This window comes from Podarcis filfolensis (genome assembly GCF_964270895.1).
Source record: "Podarcis filfolensis genome assembly, chromosome: 2".
Lineage (NCBI taxonomy): Eukaryota > Metazoa > Chordata > Lepidosauria > Squamata > Lacertidae > Podarcis > Podarcis filfolensis.
In genome coordinates, this window is record NC_139605.1 from 5,057,543 (window position 1) to 5,076,451 (window position 18,909).

The following is an 18,909-nucleotide window of genomic DNA, read 5'->3' on the forward strand; positions in this document are numbered from 1 at the left end:
CCTGCTGAAGAATTGCCCCTGAAATTCTCTTGCTTGGCAAGAGGAGGAAAGGAACCGCCTTCTCTTGAGCTTTGGATGATGGAGAAGAGGGTGGGGAGGGGATGAAGGGTTAAGGCAAAGAGAGCGCCCGACTTCCTAGAGAGGCTCCTAAAGAGGGTGGGCACTCACTTCCTGCCTGCCAAACCCACCGCCCCACACTTCCCCTGGAGGAGCAGCATTTGGTGGGTGCAGAATGGGGGAGGGGCGAGGGTCGTGGGTGGAAGGACAGTGCAAGTCTGGGCAGTGGGCTTTTGCAGGGGGAAACCTCCCCAGCTAATAAAGGGAGTGTATAAAAGGCAGGCAGGTGAGGAGCAGCTGGGGGGGTCCCTCTCCCCCCACCATCCCACCCATCCTGGTCAAATGGTCCTACGCAGATGGTCAGGGTTCCTCCACACGTCCCCCTCTGGGCTGTTAATCTGGGAATTCCTGAGGTCCTAGAGTTGGAAGGGACACCCAGGGGTCATCTAGTCCAACCCCCTGCAATGCAGAAATCTCAGCTAAAGCATCCATGATGGACGGCCGTCCAACCTCTGCTTAAAAACCTCCAAGGAAGGAGAGTCCGCCACCTCTCGTGGGAATCCGTTTTGGCTGCTCAGAAAGTTTTTTCCCCCCTGATATTGAGTCAGAACCTCTTTTCTTGTAGCTTGAAGCCATGGGTTCGAGTCCTACCCTCTGGAGCAGGAGTAAACAAGCAGGCTCCTTCCATGTGACAGCCCTTGAGATATTTGGAGGTGGCTATCTGATCTCCTCTCAGTCTCCTCTTTTCCAGGCTAAACATACCCAGCGCCCCCAGAAGCTCGGCTCTGCCCTCGCTGGTCCTGGAAGGATCCTTTAAAAAAGTCCCATATGCTCAGAGACTTTGCGCCTGTTCTTTGGGGGAGATGGGAAGCCCAGAGCACTTGTTCTTTTATGAAGAGGCACGTAGTGAGACCATTGATCCCCTGCTGGCGAGGCTCGCTCCCGGAAAAGCAAAAATTTGACTTTTTCCTGTTAGGCAAAGATCATATTGTCGCCAGATTCTGTGTACAGATCTGTGGCGCAGACCATCCCCCGACCCAAACTAGTTCGTTAAGAAAATCCCCAAACTCGGTTCCATGGGTGACTCTGGGTCATCTCTCTGCGGCAGCTCATCTTAAAAGTTTTAAGTATCTATACGCTTATCACATTTATAAATTTTAAATTTATTGTTGTACATTGTTTTAAATGTTTGTTTTCCTTCTGGTATTGTACCCCCCCCCCAGTGTGTTTTATAAGCTGGTCTCCAACCGTAATAAATTATCTATCTATCTATCTATCTCTACCGAGCTCCTTCAAGGGGGGCATAAATCAAAATCAAAATAGTCAGCTTTGCAGGGACACCCAACTGCTTTTTTGGGGGTGGGGTTGGTGCTGTGTGATGGTCAGGTTCCTACTGGATCTTGAGGAAGTTTGCTGGGCAACCTTGGGGGTCAGTCGCTGCTTCTCAGCCTGGCCTACCTGGTAGGGGAGGTTGTTGGGGTTGAAAGAGGAGGGGGAGGACCATGTGTGACACCTTGAGCTCATGGGGGGGGAGCAGGGATATAAATATGATAGGTAAAATACAAGGACCCATGCAAAGGGTGCAGATACGAGAATTATTGCATGCATGTGATGTTTACCGCCTGCAGACCTTTAGAGCTCTAAACGGTCTCGGCCCAGTATACCTGAAGGAGCGTCTCCACCCCCATCGTTCAGCCCAGACACTGAGATCCAGCACCGAGGGCCTTCTGGTGGTTCCCTCACTGAGAGAACCAGGGAACCAGGCAGAGGGTCTTCTCGGTAGTGGCGCCTGCCCTGTGGAACACCCTCCCATCAGATGTCAAGGAAATAAACAACTATTCGACTTTTAGAAGAGATCTGAAGGCAGCCCTGTTTAGAGAAGTTTTTAATGTTTGATGTTTTATCATGTTTTTAATATTCTGTTGGGAGCCACCCAGAGTGACTGGGGAATCCCAGCCAGATGGGCAGGGTATAAATTATTATTATTATTATTATTATTATTATTATTATTATTATTACTGGCAACATAAAACCCACCATGTGGGAATCCCTTGCAGCCAACCACAGTTCCTGGAGACAGTCAACCACGGGAGGAATGACAGCTGGGAAAAGCACAGAGAAGAAATGTCTTGGTGCATCTGCAGTAGCACAACCAAATGCCCCCACCTGCAACAAAACATCTCCCTCCCATATCGTTCTCTACAGCCACAGCAGGCACTGCAACCTTCCAGCAGTTTGACTTCACCCTCAAAGGTGCACCCCTCCATAGTTTCCCGAGACAGATGGATGCCAACAACCACCCATTTATTTGCTTCTTTATTCATTTCGTCAGCTTAAACTGTAATGAGAGCACACTAAAGGCACTGTGTGCTAGGAGCTAATCCTGTAAATATTTTTTTAAGAAAAATGGTCAGAGCTCAAGAGCTAAAGACAATATGACTGTAGAAACCTAGTTTTCAGCTCTACCATGCCAGGAATATCTTGAGCCACAGTGTAACCAGACAGTGAGATTAAATCCCAATTTTAGAGAGCAGGGGGAAGGAAAGGAAAAGAAACCCATTGATACATGTTTTCACGTAGCACAGACCAAGCTAAGAGGAGAGGCAGCTTAGAAGTAACAAGGTAAGTGCATCTCAATTCAGGTTTGGGGAGCGGGTGGAGAAAGAGTGGCATATAAACTATGGATTCGGCTGAACGTTTTGATTTTCAGTTCAAAACCAGTTTAAACGAGTTCAGTTTTTCAAAAACAGTGTGCAAGTTAAATCTCCACTTAGCCACCATGCATATTCCACTCAAAAAATTAGTCCTTGGCATATGCTATCATCCTGACCAAAAATAAATAAATGCCCAGAGTGTTCTTGAGCTTAAGAATGAAATCCAAAGAGGAAGCGTTGCAGTAATGAGGGACTTCTGATTACCTGCATATACATTGGCTACATGTTTGTTCTACTCGTGAGAAAGGAGAAGTGTTCCTAGAAACCTGTGTGTGTGCCCCAGAACTATTAGTGATCAGAGGGGACGTAAGAAAGAACGAACAGAAATCCCAAACAGTAAAAAGAGGTAACAGAATGATGGACTAGATATGTGTTGGGCCTGATCTGGCCTCTTACATCCTTTAAACAAGCAAAGACGGATACTTTTAGGCAGAGGGGTCAACCTTCAATCATGGCTGGTGACCGGCCTGCTAGGAGCCTCTTCCTGGTTGATTTTATAGAGGCTGCTAGAATCAAAGACAGCTTGCCAGTGAACCAGTGACCACAGGGGACCTTGCAGCCGAAGGCCAGGAGGATCTGAGAACATCTTTATAGAATCATAAAACTGTAGAGCTGGGAGGGACCTCAAGGATCACCTAGCCCAACCCCCTGCAGTGCAGGAATAAAATGTAGACTGAACAGGCAGCCAATATCACATTGTTTAATTAAACATGATTGTCCAAGGTTACAGCGAGGGGAGAATTTTTTAAAATGCTGTCAACGCAGAATTTCCGGACAGAGGCTAAGCGTAACATTAGGCCTACAAAAATACAATACCAAAACATCCTGTCTCCGTCACTTCCCACACTCTGGAATGAAAACAGACACCGCCATGTGATAGACAACAATCTCATGACTGCAAACACGGAGCAGGAATCCTAAAGAGCCTAGACATGCATCTATCCTGGACTCATGTAGTCACTGGGAGCTGCCCATTCTGAGCCCTGCTACAGCTGCTTATTAAGATTTGATTGGTCAAGTGATTCTCTACTCTAATTATTCCTATGCTTTCCGTTGGGTTGGCATCTTGGAAGTCGGAAGCTTATGTTCCATCTCAAGAACTTCCCACATTCCAATCATCACTAGGATTTGCAGGATTCCACCCTGCTTGACGCAGTGGAAAGCGTCTTCTCTGGCAGAAGGTCATTCCGCACCCTGAGTGTTTCTCACGTGGATTCTTCTGTGTGTGTTGAGGTGCGTGCTCTGGTTGAAGCTCTTCCCGCACTCCAAGCACTTGTAGGGCTTCTCCTCTGTGTGGGTTCTCTGATGTCTCTTAAGGTGTGTGCTCTGGTTGAAGCTCTTCCCGCACTCTGAGCAGTTATAGGGCTTCTCCCCCGTGTGGATCCTTTGGTGCACTTTGAGGATTCTGCTGTCACTGAAACTTTTCCCGCACTCAAGGCATTTATAGGGTTTCTCCTGCGTGTGGGTTCTTTGGTGTACTTTGAGGCTTCTGCCGACGCTGAAAGTCTTGCCGCACTCGGAGCATTTATAGGGCTTCTCCTGGGTGTGGACTCTTTGATGGACTTTGAGGCTTCTGCTATCGCCAAAACTCTTTCCACACCCAGAGCATATAAAGGGCTTCTCCCCCGTGTGAGTTCTTTGATGAGATTTAAGGATTATGCTTTGACTGAAACACTTCCCGCACTCAGAGCATTTATAGGGCTTCTCCCCCGTGTGGATTTTCTGGTGTATTTTAAGGTTCCCACTATTGCTGAAACACTTCCCGCACTCGGAGCATTTATCTGGCTTCTCTCCCGTGTGAATTCTCTGGTGCGATTTAAGAATTATGTTTTGACTGAAGCTCTTTCCACACTCGGAACATTTATAGGGCTTCTCCCCCGTATGGATTCTTTCATGTCTTTTAAGATGCGTGCTATGACTGAAGCTCTTCCCACACGCTGAACATGTGTAGGGCTTCTCCCCTGTGTGGATTCTTTGATGTTTACTAAGGTTTGAACTCAGGTTGAACCTCTTCCCGCACTCGGAGCACTTATAGGGCTTCTCCCCAGTGTGGATTCTTTGATGCGATTTAAGCTCAGGGCTGCGACTGAAGCCCTTTCCACACACTGAGCACTTATAAGGTTTCTCCCCTGTGTGGATTCTTTGATGTCTTTTAAGGTTTCTACCGTCATTAAAACCCTTTCCACACTCTGAGCATTTATAGGGCTTTTCTCTCGTGTGAATACTTTCATGCCATTTCAGACTTATGCTATGACTGAACTGCTTTCCACACTCCGAGCATTTGTAAGGCCTTTTGCCTGCATGGAATCTTTGATGGAGATGAAGCTCTGAGCTGCGAAGGAATTGCTTCCCGCACTCCAAGCATTTGTACGTTTTATCTATAGCATGCGCTCTCTGGTGTTTAATAAGGTATATCTGCTGGCTGAAAAGCTTCCCACACTCAGCGCATTTCAACAGTTTCTCCTTGTGAATTTTTCTTTGGTTTCCTTCACAATGTTCTTCTACTATTGGGATTTCATGGAAGTCAGTCCCTTCAAAAACAATGGATTTGTTCCCCCACTTCTGTTTTAATTCCGTTTTCATTCTATGCTGTTCACACTCTTTATTGCCCTCTCCGTCGTCATCTAAAGGAATCAAAGGTGAAATCTGATCAGGGAGGAAGAGATCTACGAATCATGGAACAAAACATTGATCTGATGAACCTTGGAACAGACAAATGGGGAGGTGTATGGAGCATTGGCTATTCTGCTCATGCAAGATCACAGGTTCACTATCCAAATGATTGTACTCAATAACAGTGTCAGGAAAAGAGAGGCCTTAAAGGACCACTTCCAATCAAAGTAGCTAATTCTTGGCAATGTGGTGACATAGTCTTTATAGCAGGAGTGGGGAACTGAATCTGGGTGTTAGGCAGGTGCTGCTTACCGTATTTTTTGTTCTATAAGACGCACTTTTCCCCTGCTAAAAAGTAAGGGGAAATGTGTGTGCGTCTTATGGGGCGAAAGCAGGCTGTGCAGCTTTCGCTGAAGCCAGGAGAGCAAGAGGGATTGGTGCACACCGATCCCTCTTGCTCTCCTGGCTTCAGCGACAGCCTCCTGAAGCCTCCTGAGCAGAGCGGGAGTGCTCCCGCTGTCCTCAGGAGGCTTCGCATTGCTTTTGTGAAGCCAGGAGAGCAAGAGGGATCGATCCCTCTTGCTCTCCTGGCTTCGCTTCGCTGGAGAGCCACTGCGCAGCTTTCCCTCTCTGCACAGTGCCCCTTCAGCAAAGCGGGAGGAAAAATGGAAGGGGCTCCGCTTCTCCTGCCGCTTTGCTGAAGGGGTGCGGCGCAGAGAGGGAAAGCTGCCCAGCGCCCCTTCAGCGAAGGGAGGAGAAACGGAGCCCCTTCCATTTCTCCTCCCGCTTTGCTGGAGAGGCGCTGAGCAGAGAGGGAGAGAACTTTTTCCCCCTTGTTCTCCTCCTCTAGAACTAGGTGCGTCTTATGGTCGGGTGCGTCTTACAGAGCGAACAATACGGTAATTCCATGCGCTTGTCAATCACCCAATGGTATAATGATGTCCGGTGACTGACAGCTTAAAAAGTTCAGAAGGGGTCCCTGTAAGCACCAATCAGCCGAGTGGAGGTTGGAGCAGCTTCCCTTGAAGGTGTGCTCTGAGCACCTATCAGCTGATTGATTCCAGGAGCTGCGACTTCAAAGAGGTTTGCCAAAATTGTTCAACTAACTGGCTGTTACAGGGAGCCGCTTTGAAGTCCATTTGCAGGGGCACTTTGGATTCAAACACATTACCTGTTGGGGGTCACCAACCCAACCCAATTAAAAGGCAAAATGGGCAGGTGCGTTCTAATTGATTTCTGTGAAATGAATGGTGAGGCTAGCTTATATACGTTTCCTGGTAATAGTAATAGTAATTTATTATTTGTACCCCCGCCCATCTGGCTGGGTTTCCCAGCCACTCTGGGAGGCTTCCGACAAAGATTAAAAATACATTAAAATGTAACACATTAAAAACTTCCTTGAACAGGGCTGCCTTCAGATGTCGTCTTCTAACTCTTTGACATCTGATGGGAGGGCGTTCCACAGGGCGTTCCACTACCGAGAAGGCCCTCTGCCTGGTTCCCTGTAGCTTAGCTTCTCGCAGTGAGGGAACCGCCAGAAGGCCCTCAGCGCTGGACCTCAGTGTCCAGGCAGAACGATGGAGGTGGAGACGCTCCTTCAGGTATACTTGACCGAGGCCGTTTAGGGCTTTAAAGGTTAACACCAACACTTTAAATTGTGCTCGGAAACGTACTGGGAGCCAATGTAGGTCTTTCAGGACCAGTGTTATATGGTCTTGGCGGCTGCCCCCAGTCACCAGTCTAGCTGCCGCATTCTGGATTAGTTGTAGTTTCCAGGTCACCTTCAAAGGTAGCCCCACATAGAGCGCATTGCAGTAGTCCAAGCGGGAGATAACTAGAGCATTGAAGAATGCACTGTGTTGTTATTACAGAACAACATCTTCAGACGGTGTGTGTGTATGCACACAATCTCCATAACCAGCAGGACATAACTGCCTTCTCATGGTATGCATAAACATTGTCAGAGTTGGTTGTCTCTGATTTTGTGTTATGCCTGGCTCCCCATGGCAGCCATTCCATACCCTCCAACATTTCTCTGATCAAAATAGGGACATCCCATTCCATAATGATAATTTTACTATTTATACCCTGTCCATCTGACTGGGTTGCCCTCTGGGCAGCTTCCAACATATATAAAAATGTAATTAAACATTAAAAAAAACCCTTCCCTATGCAGGATTGCCTTCAGATGGCTCGGGGGTCGGATAACTCCATACCTTCCAACATTTCTCCAATGAAAATAGGGACGTCCTAAGGAAAAATGGGACATTCTGGGATCAAATCAGAAACCGGGATGGGCTTCTCTAAATCAGGGACATCCCTGGAAAATAGGGACTCTTGGAGGGTTTGCCATTTTGTGTTAGGCCATGCCCACTCCATGGCAGCCATTTTGTGACTGGCAGTCGCCTTCAAAATTTTAAATGCAACCGATGTCCAAAGACATTGGCAACCCCTGGGGCAGGAGGATGTGGTTTGTGGGGAACGGACTTGTGGGCCAAATTGGGGCCCAGCCTAACTGGGTTCATGGAGTACAGGTGGGTGCTATGAAATAAGATCTGCCATTCCTCACTTTAGATACAAACTACTCCTTTACCAGTTGAATCCCTTGCACTATTCCCAGGCTGTTTCTCAGATATATACAGGGCACCTGCAACTTATGGGGGGGGGGTCAAAGCCACGTATGGTCAAAACACACTGGGTTCAATGGTAGGTGGGGTCGCCCCCTTCCTAATTTTTTTTTGCCAAATGTGCACAAGTTAAATATGGATAAGTTGTGGGCTTACAACTGGGTGGTTTTTGTTTTCCTTTTTTCTTAAGAAGAATTTCATTTATAAGGAAATAGGAGGATAAAAGAGTGAAAAAGAAAGAAATAGGAAAAAAGGTGCAAAAGGTACAATATCATACAATAAGTAATATCAGTTACATTTCCATACAGATATAAGTCATATTATTATCCTTATTAATAGCCTATTATATTCTGTATAAACTTGTTCCAAACATCAATATATTTGTCCAGACAAAGTCTGGCAATCCGTTCACATGTTGCAAGTACTGCCGTATTGTCAATCCATCGATTACAGGAGGATCATAACTGGGTGATATTCAGCAAGAAAAAAATATGGTTGCTAGGTGAAGACATAGCCGGGTATGCCTGACATGGGGACCACCCCTAAATACCTACCTGCTGATCTCTCCTCTTCAGAGCTTTCGGCAAACGGGTTTCCCCTTTCTCCCTGCCAGGAGATATGGTCCAGCCTGGGAAGCGGAAGCCCTGTTTAAAACGAGAGAAACAAATAACTTGTAGGAACAGAAGAGCCTTGCAGGTGTCGGATCACACCAACGGCCCATCTACTCCAGCTGTTACACTGGACAGCCAGATGTGTCTTCTGGGAAGCACACAAGCAGGACCTGAGCGTGGCAGCAGTATCTCCACTTGTGATTCCCAGCAACTGCTAATCGGAGGTCATTGTGACCTCACGCTGATGTGATTGGATGGGAGGAGACCGGCCATTGTGACCTCATGTAGATGCTGCCTGCTTGAAGGAAAAGGACTGGCCACTGTGAACTGGCTCTAATTTTTGTTTGGCCAAAGAGGAGATAAATCCCTCTGGTGCTGCATGCTTGTAATTCCTATGCCATATGATGTATTTATTTATTTTAAAAACACTTAAAATACCGCAACTTCATTTTAAAAATCAAAGTAGGCTTCACACACACACACACACACACACACACACACACACACACACACAGTGGTACCCCGGGTTAAGTACTTAATTCGTTCCGGAGGTCCGTACTTAACCTGAAACTGTTCTTAACCTGAAGCACCACTTTAGCTAATGGGGCCTCCTGCTGCCGCCGTGCCGCTGGAGCACAATTTCTGTTCTCATTCTGAAGCAAAGTTCTTAACCCGAAGTACTACTTCTGGGTTAGTGGAGCCTGTAACCTGAAGTGTCTGTAACCTGAAGCGTATGTAACCCAAGGTACCACTGTATATGTTACAATAATTACATATGTATAGCTATAGACAGACAATAAAAAATGAGATAAAAGTTAAAATCACAGTCCACCCGTTGTCACACAAGAAATTGCTATTGTTATTAAGTCTTGAACATACATAACACCAGCCAAAGAATGTGAAGCCTCACTGATCACCCCCCCCCTTCCTTTAAAACTCGCGAACGATTTTGTCCTTTTCACAGTTATTGTTGGTGAATTACTTTTAGGAATTTGCACTGCAGTTTTTCTAATGGTCACATTGCCTTGTATTTTACCGCCCTTCTCTGCTTTCCTTTCACTGCCAGAGAAAATTTCTTTGTCCTGAGAAGCCTTTCAGCCACTAACTGACAAGATCTCCCCATCGTCCTCATTGATCTGGTCCGAAGGAAAGCAGAGCAAGACGTTTGGCACAAGGCTGGCTGCAGGAGTTGCCGGAAGGAGGCAAACAAGCTGCCATCCAACCCTCTTAGGGACTCCATTGCGGATTTTTGTATTGTTTACTCCCAAGTCTTTTTTCCTCCCAAAGATATCTCACAAGTGAGCAGAGGCTTAGGATCAGAATGGCAGATAAAGATGGTGGAATACGTAGAGTTGGCAAAGCTGACAGGGAAGATCCAGAATCGGCGCGACAAACTATTTCAAACGGACTGGAGCAAATTTATATTTTATATGAAAGAAAATTGCAAAAACGTTTGTAGGTTTGAGTTGAAATGTTTTGTAATGTGACTATAAGGAGCTGGTTTACATATAATGAGGTGAAATGTTAAAGGAAGATAGTAGAAAGGGGGTTATAGAGATGCTAAGAATTTAGTAAAGATGTTCGGAAGTCAGAAACAGGGAGGGAAGGAGGTCGGTGCTCAGTCGAACAATGTTTAAGGTTACTGATGTATGTAACAAAATGTGATTATGACAAATATGGAAAAATCAATAAAAATTATTATTTTTTTAAAAAATCAGAGTTTTCCTTCTTTATTATCTGTACATTGGTACCTTGGTTGTCAAACGGCTTGGCTCCCAAACAAATCAGCTCCTAAATACCGCAAACCCGGAAACAAGTGTTCCAGTTTGCGAACCTTTTTCAGAAGCCAAATGTCTGACGTGGCTTCCGATTGAGTACCAGGAAGCTCCTGCAGCCAATCGGAAGTAGCGCCTTGGTTTCTGAATGGTTCTGGGAGTCGAACAGATTACGTTTGACAACCAAGGAACCACTATATTTTAATAGATTGGTGGGGGTTATATTGTTTATATTATAATTTAATTTTTAAGGATTAACTTTTCACATCTTTTTAGCTTTTGGCATTTTATCTGCCTTGTTGCAACTTATGTAAGCTGCCTTGAGTCCTAGGTGCAGCAAAAAGGTGGGATGTAAATAAAGGTCCGTATAGTTAAAGCTATGGTTTTCCCAACAGTGATGTATGGAAGTGAGAGCTGGACCATAAAGAAGGCTGATCGCCGAAGAATTGATGCCTTTGAATTCTGGTGCTGGAGGAGATTCTTGAGAGTCCCATGGACTGCAAGAAGATCAAACCTATCCATTCTGAAGGAAATCAGCCCTGAGTGCTCACTGGAAGGACAGATCCTGAAGCTGAGGCTCCAATACTTTGGCCACCTCATGAGAAGAGAAGACTCCCTGGAAAAGACCCTGATGTTGGGAAAGGTGGAGGGCACAAGGAGAAGGGGACGACAGAGGACGAGATGGTTGGACAGTGTTCTCGAAGCAACCAGCATGTGTTTGACCAAACTGCGGGAGGCAGTGGAAGACAGGAGTGCCTGGCGTGCTCTGGTCCATGGGGTCATGAAGAGTTGGACACAACTAAATGACTAAACAACAAAATAAATAAACGCTAACCTCATAGTAGCTGTAGTAGCATTTCTGCCTGATATGCTTACTTACCGAGAGAGGCCAGATTCCCACAATTCCACAGTTCTCCATGGCTTCCCTGCGCAGACCCCTCCAGCCTGGGTCCCGCAGAGCCTACTCGGCCTCCGTGGAAGGCCGTGAAATGTACAGCCATCTCCTCAAAGGTCACCAGGTCCTGGAAGGAAGGAAGGAAGGAAGGAAGGAAGGAAGGAAGGAAGGAAGGAGGAAATGTTTACTTCTCACAGGTAAAGCAACAAAAAAGAAGACAGGAAAAGCTGAGGTGCCTTAGCGGATCTCCTGCAAGACGCAAGGCATCATCAGTGGCGCTCAAGACCTTCTTAGTGAGCAGCTCTGACAGAAGAAAATGGCTGCCATCTTCAGGTCCAGAGTGATGGGCAGTGGAGAAAAGGCACCCACAGTTCTATTCCGTACCTGTTCTGGCTGCAGGGACGCTGTTTCCAGTCCATCACAAAGAGAAGTAGGCATGGGGGAACGCCCCAGGGCCATTTTGCTGTCTCTGAGGGCTGTCCTACTTCCTACAAGGAAGACAAAGAAGGTGGATGTTATACCAGGGTTAGCTAGCCTTCCTTTGGCCCAAGGGCCACCACTGATGGGTCAGTGGACCCCCCTGAGGCCCACATGCCAGTGGTGGGCGTGGTCAATGTATGTGCATGTGCATAAACACACATGTGCGACATGTGCAGACCAAGCATGCACACAGGAACATAGGACGCTGCCTCATACAGAGTCAGACCACTGGTCGATCGAGCTCAGGCCTGCAATGACTTCCAGAGCCCCTTGCCGATCACGTTAAGAAAAAGAAAAGAGAGAAGTCCTTGCACTCAGACACTGCACAAAAGGAAGGTGGATTGGGAGGGAGGAAGAAATAGGCAAACACAGGTTCAAGTTCTCTGAATGATGGCTTAAAGTGGTACAGGACTGTTTCAAATGTTTAGTGCAGATAAGACCCATGTTGTAATAGGGCCTTTTCTTACCCAGAGAGGAGGCACCCCCTTCGGCCTCCTGCACGATCCCCCGGAAGAGCGGCCGCTTTGTGATGTTCAACGGAGCATCTTCTGCCTCTGGGGAATCTGTGGCTGCTTTGGAAAACGTCATCTGTGCCTGAAACAGAAGGAAGGGATATGAGAGGAAAGAGGTCATAGGAAAAGGGAAGAAATGTGGACAAGGGTGCCATTAAATCAAATCAACAAATATTACATCGAAACCATTTCCAAATTGCCTAGGAATTCAGATTTCCATGCAAAATTATTCTACCATCCAAACCTTCCAACACACTCCCAGATGTGTCTTTGGCAAATGAACTTAAATGCACTTAAAAAGGTAAAGGTAAAGGACCCCTGACAGTTAAGGTGAGTCGTGAATGACTCTGGGGTTGCGGCGCTCATCTCGCTTTACTGGCCGAGGGAGCCGGCATACAGCTTCCGGGTCATGTGGCCAGCATGACTAAGCCGCTTCTGGCGAACCAGAGCAGCGCACGGAAAGGCCGTTTACCTTCCCGCCCGAGCGGTACCTATTTATCTACTTGCACTTTGATGTGCTTTCAAACTGCTAGGTGGGCAGGAGCTAGGACCGAACAACGGGAGCTTACCCCGTCACGGGGATTCGAACTGCCAACTTTCTGATCGGCAAGTCCTAGGCTCTGTGGTTTAGACCACAGCGCCACCCGTGTCCCTACACATCTGCATAGGTATGTCTAAATAAGACTGTTTTTAGCAGATGCCGAAAAGTTTACAGTGCCTGATATCAATGGTTTGAATTCCTTTCGTTTTTAAGTTGATCTGTTGCCACCTGGAGGTTTTTCTATCGGTCTAGAAATGCTTTTAAAGAGACAAGCAATAAATCCCTTATTGGGGCAACATCCGAGAAAAGGTGGGTGGCCGGTGAGACTTTTTAGGGGACAGTCCCCACACATTCTCAACCCATTGGAAGTACTAAGATGAAACACTTTCTCACCCGCTCCTCCTCCTGCTTCTTGTCCTCTGCCCGGCTCAGGAGGAAACCTTCGGCCAGGGCCACCGCCTGGGAACTGGACTTCGGGCCACACTCCCTGACCCAGCTCTCCATCTCCGGGGGGAGGACAGCCAGGAACTGCTCCAGGATCACCAGGTCCAGTATCTGCTTCTTGGTGTGCCGCTCTGGCTTCAGCCACTGGTAGCAGAGGTTGTGGAGTCGGCCGCAAACCTCTCGGGGCCCCTCAGCCTCCTGGTAGCAGAACGCCCTGAAACGCTGGCGTTGTACATCCGAGCTGGCGTTGCCCTCGTCCAGGATCTTCTGCTCTCTTCTTTCCCAGCATTCCTGGCTGCTGCCTCCCGCCTGGACGATTTGGGGGCTTCTTCTCTCTTTGGAGCCATCCGAGTCTTGCTCTTCCACCTTTGACCTCTGCTCCAGCTCAGCCTCTAACAGGACCCTGATGATCTCCTTGCTCTGGTGCCAGTTTCTGTCCGGAGGCAAGGACGGCCTGAATTTGGGGTGAGGAGACGGCGACGACATCTCCTTGCAAACGTGTGGAGTCCTTCGGTGCGCAAGTATCACACGCCCCTCTCAGGAAGAGGAGTCTGCAAGAAGCACAGGAGGATTCTGAGTATAGACTGGGGTTAGTTCCTGCAAGGAAGGCCGATGAGAACCCAAAGAGGTCTAGAAACTTGGGTAAAGAGGAGGTGACAACAACATCTTGCAAAGGACTCAAGACCTGAAGAAGCGTCTCCACCCCCATCGTTCAGCCCGGATACTGAGGTCCAGCTCCAAGGGCCTTCTGGCGGTTCCCTCACTGTGAAGGAACCAGGCAGAGGGCTTTCTAGGTAGTAGTGCCCATCCTGTGGAACGCCTTCCCATCAGATGTCAAGGAAATAAACAACTACCTGACTTTTAGAAGACATCTGAAGGCAGCCCTGTTTAGGGAAGTTTTTAATGTTTGATGTTTTATCTTGTTTTATCTTGTTTTTAAGCCGCTGAGACCACATAACACTGGTCTTGAAAGACCTACACTGGCTCCCAGTACATTTCCAAGCACAATTCAAAGTGTTGATGCTGGCCTTATTAATACATTTATATGTAACCAAACAAACCCCTGTGTTGCAAAGAGAATGTCAGCAATATCTAGGCAACACGATGACCATGTACATATGCAATAGACAATCTTTATAGAATTCCTTTAAACCCTAACAAGGACAAAATGAAATCTTTAGTCTCGAAGTCTCTGAAAATCTTTAAATGAAGCGAGGTACCAGACTTTGTACGATGAAAGACAAGCTGTGAAGCTTTGTGTATTCAGCAAATATGATGTCCAGCACGGAACAGTGATTCGGGATATTGACAACTGTTTCGCTGACGAAGAATTCTTAAATTCTTAAAGGAATTCTATAAAGATTGTCTATTGCGTATGTACATGGTCATCGTGTTGCCTAGATATTGCTGACATTATTAATACATTTGGCTTTGGTTTATATGCATATCATTTCCCCACCAACTTAAAGACACACAGACACAAATTCAATGCCCCAAAAGTAGTGAGTAACATATTTATACTGATGCAGAACGCAGTAAGAATGCAATGAATGCAGATGGGTCAGTTGCAGAGCCCATCTCCCTTTGTGGGATGGGGTGGGGTGGAGGAGATGGCCCCTGTCTTTTCCTCCTCCTGCTTCCCACCCCAAAGCTCCCCGCCCCCCATTTCAGTCCTAGATAATCCTTTACGTGCTTTTCACTCAGCTGGTTTCCTTGGAGATGGAGAAGAGACAACAGATGAGCTGGTTGCTCTGGGTGGCGCCTCAAAAATTTGGGCTCTCGGTTAATGCCGGACCCAGAAAAGGCCCACCATCCTATGCTATGGGGCGGGGAATCTCAGGCGCTCTTTCTTCCCAGTGCAACACCAGGAATTGCTCACCCCTTTGCATCGTCTCTCCTCCAGCCCTCGGGGTTCCGTTGCACCCCAAAGCCCGTTGCATTTGCTTTTAACACACAGGGGTCCCCCCAATCCTGCCCTCATTTGCCCCTCCTTCCATCGCCCCCCCCCACTTCCACTGCGCCTCCCCACCCAAATGCACTTTGCACTCACCCCGATCCCTTGGAGAGGTGGGCGGGGAAGGGGCGCGAAGGCTGCAGATGGGGGGGAGGAGGGAGATGGGGGGGCAGGAAGTGGGTGCCTAGCTAGGCATCCGGACTCTCTCCCATTAACCCCGAGGTGGATTTATTTATTTATTTTTGTCTTGCCACTCAAAGTTGACTCCGGCCATCGCCGTTTCCAAATCTTTTGATCTGGCTAAGGCTTTTGGGGTTCCTTCGCTCGCACCCCGTAATATAACCTGAGCAAAGCAGGCAGCTGCAAAAGCAGGAGCAACAGCACGAGCCTCCTTTGCGAGGTCTGCCTCTCCTGAAGATCCCGCTGCAGATATTTATTTCATGTGCTGAGCAAGGAAAAGAGGTTAAATCGGAGAGAAGAAGGTGGAGGAAAATCCGTTGTGCAATCCGTTTCCTGGCCACCACCAAATTCTGGGGGTGACCCCAGCCAGGCTTGTTGCTTCATCAGAGCCTGGGAGGAGGAGAAGGAATCATCTGGCGGTGAGTTCCAGAGGCGCGCTCTCTCTCTCTCTCTCTCTCTATATATATAAATATAAATATAAATATAAATATAAATAAATATATATAATTGTGTGTGTGTGTGTGTGTGTATACACACACACACACACACACACACATATAAACAATTTCAACATAACAATATATCAAAACATATATTCATCATTTCCCCCCCTTTTCCCCCACTCCCCATCAAACCCTCCCTCCCCCCCCCACTTCCCTCAACTCCTCTTTCTGATTTCTCAGCACATGTTATTCTCTGCATATTATAAAGTTATATCAATCCTTATATTATCTATCTACCATGTTATCAATCAATACATTTGTGTATGTTTATCCAAAACCTGCCAAGGAGTCCAATTCATTTTGTTGTATTTTTAAATACTTTGTGGAAAGTTCCCATTCTTCTTTAAAGTCACAGTTGTCCTGGTCTCGCAGTTTGTATGCCAATTTAGCCAGAGTTCCAGAGGCTTTAGAAGTCTAATCCTAGGGACCCCCTGCGATGCAGGACTCTCAACTAAAGCATTCATGACGGGTCTTTTAATTGTATTTCTGTTGTTTCTTTTATATCTTACATATTGCATCTTAACCACATTCCTACAGAAGTTGAACTGTAATGCAATAGAATGCGAGGAGCAAAAGAAGGAACTACCGTGTTTTTTGCTCTATAAGACTCACTTTTTCCCTCCTAAAAAGTAAGGGGAAATGTGTGTGCGTCTTATGGAGCGGATGCAGGCTGCGCAGCTATCCCAGAAGCTAGAACAGCAAGAGGGATTGCTGCTTTCACTGCGCAGCGATCCCTCTTGCTGTTCTGGCTTCTGAGTTTCAGAATTTTTTTTTCTTATTTTCCTCCTCCAAAAACTAGGTGCGTCTTGTGGTCTGGTGCGTCTTATAGAGCGAAAAATATGGTAAAGCGCAATTAAAATTATTTAATGGGACGGGTGTACCACCTCCCATCTTCAGTCGCAGAAAAAGCAGGAGCCTTGCTCACCATTCAGCTGAGATCTGGCTGAATGGGAGATATGAGAGCCATCTTCTAATAGTTAATGGGCTGTCACGTAGCTAGTTTTCTGCTGGTCCAGAGGCCTGGGCTCAAAATAATAGGTCCAAATGACCAAAAAAAAGCAGATTCCAACTAAACATCAGGACTGTGTAAGAGCTGTTTGACAGTGGAATGGACTTCATCGGGAAGTGGCGGACTCTCCTTCCTTGGAGGTTTTTAAGCAGAGGTTGGTTGGCCATCTGCCGTGGATGCTTTGAGTTGAGAGTCCTGTGAAATAAAAAATTTAAGGTCTTATATATATACATACGGTAATAAGTGTTCATAAATGTACCAACCAAGCACGTACATAGAGATGTGGACCACATGTCTGGAGCAGCACAGGAAGACCGCCCTGAAACCATTTTGACTCCCAAACTGACCAAATATTTTCTCTGCGAGGGGCTGAGGGAACCTTCCCATTGTCTCAGAAATTGGGAAATCACCATCTCAAAGAAATGGCCAGACTACCAGGAAAGGCAATCAGATAAGGCATTATCAGATAACCTGGCAGACAGGAAAAACAACAACATTAAAATTTCTTCTGTGATGTAGGTATGATGTTTGTGGGGGGTGGTCTTGTGTTATACACCCCTTCTGTGATGTATGTATGATGTATGGAGGGGTGGTCTGGAGCTCCAGGGCAGGGAATTTAAAATGTCTATATAAGGGCAGGCACACCTTGGTTCTGGGTCCTCCTTTCCTGCGTGTGAGGGGAGTACCCTGTTGCAACAGTTCAATAAAGATCAGGCTTACGAGCTGCTTTGCTTCTCAATAATCTCTGGTTGGCCTCTGTTATTTTCTCCTACCTACAAAGGACTCTATAAGGGCTCTTGTGTCCCCCATAAAGGAATAAGGGCAGATTTTTGTTTTTTACACCTGCTTTGCATGGGGTTGGTCTGGATGACCCTTGGGGTTCCCTTTCACCTTTACAAGTCTATGATTCTATGATGGGGCTTCCTAAGTCCTTGCAGAGACCACTGCAATCTGTTTCTGCCAAGGGAGGTGACAGCTCAGAAACCCAGTCAAGGGGGTCCCCCCAAAATAAAGGCATCTGCAGAGATTGTTAGCCGCTTTGAGACTCCTTAGGGTAGTGATAAAGCGGGATATCAAGTGCAAACTCTTCTCCTTGGCTCTTGGCGCAGAGAGGGAGAGAGGCGCCAGCTTGGTGCGCTCGGCTTGCCAAGGGTTAAAAAGAAGTTAGCTGGATTCCTAGAGGGGACGGGGAAATAAAGTGGGGGGCCAAGTCCTCCAGAGCAAAAGCACCTCCCTCTGAATTCCCTTCCTGCAAAGGGAGCTGGCGGTGGCTTTTGTGTCTGAAGTGCCGTAGGGATCTGGTGAGTCTTCTCCGCTTTTCCATAGCATGGGGAGAAAGGGGGTGTCCCAGGGCTGCAGGGGGAGCATGCATGGGGGGGTCAGCTAATGCTTGGGGGAGCAGCCACCCAGCCACCCACCCCCCCAAATCAGGGAGCAGAAGTCCCCCCCCCCGCTCCCTCTCTGCAATGCCAGGGAGGGGGCGAGTTTGCAATAGGTCTGCAGCTCTAGTCTCCCTTTGCCACTTTGGGGAGGGGGTGGGTCTCTAAGGCGGGGGAGGGGGGATGGAATGCAAAGAAACCACATTTGGGAATAAGTCGCATCGGTAACAAGAGGTCGTAGCCGGGCGGAAACGTTTGGGCATAGAATACACGTTTTTTAAAAAAAAATGAATACAAGACCTATAGAAATTAAAAGAAATAATGGCCCTTGGGAAATTGAGGAAAGAAAGCGCCTTCCCCCTGCTGCGGTGCGTAGTCAGAACTGTGGAACTCGCGGCTGCAGGAGTCTTAAGATGGGCAGCAACCGCGCTTCTGACCGGCAATTGTTGGGTGGAGAAAATAATAATAGCCTCCAACATTTCTCCCGTGAAAATAGGGATACCCTATTCCTGTTTTGTTTTATTTTAACCCCACCAATTCCCAGGGTTCCCTGGCAAGAAGGATTGATTGTTAAACCACTCTAGGGATGGCAGCCGTGTAACTGGAATGTATGTG

At 47.2% G+C, this 18,909-nt stretch overlaps 1 protein-coding gene and 1 long non-coding RNA gene across 3 annotated transcripts in view; both read right to left on the bottom strand.

Annotated features, from left to right (window-relative positions):
• Positions 1–18,909, bottom strand: part of LOC310757403 — a 103,897-nt gene that overhangs the window by 14,643 nt on the left and 70,345 nt on the right. The window lies entirely within an intron of this gene.
• LOC310756537 (uncharacterized protein) lies at positions 3,456–15,413 on the bottom strand. 2 transcript variants are annotated; one of them, XM_083600778.1, is made up of 7 exons: positions 15,316–15,413; positions 13,219–13,954; positions 12,240–12,366; positions 11,677–11,780; positions 11,278–11,419; positions 8,566–8,655; positions 3,456–5,395 (listed from the first exon to the last, which is right to left on the bottom strand). In XM_083600778.1, exons 2-7 carry the CDS (start codon positions 13,753–13,755, stop codon positions 3,954–3,956), a joined length of 2,442 nt encoding a protein of 813 aa, XP_083456904.1. In that variant the 5' UTR covers positions 13,756–13,954; positions 15,316–15,413; the 3' UTR covers positions 3,456–3,953. The 2 variants fall into 2 exon arrangements, with proteins under 2 accessions (XP_083456904.1, XP_083456903.1); XM_083600777.1 differs by having other exon boundaries at positions 13,219–13,820; positions 15,320–15,387.

What these genes read in the sequence shown, in the direction of transcription:
- LOC310756537 (XM_083600778.1), bottom strand. Translation starts at nt 13,755, where the DNA reads ATGTCGTCGCCGTCTCCTCACCCCAAATTCAGGCCGTCCTTGCCTCCG. An exon ending in CGTCCCTGCAGCCAGAACAG is followed by an intron (nt 11,420 to 11,676) that starts GTACGGAATAGA and finishes CCTTCCTTCCAG; the next exon opens with GACCTGGTGACCTTTGAGGA. An exon ending in TGAAGAGGAGAGATCAGCAG is followed by an intron (nt 5,396 to 8,565) that starts GTAGGTATTTAG and finishes TGATTCCTTTAG; the next exon opens with ATGACGACGGAGAGGGCAAT.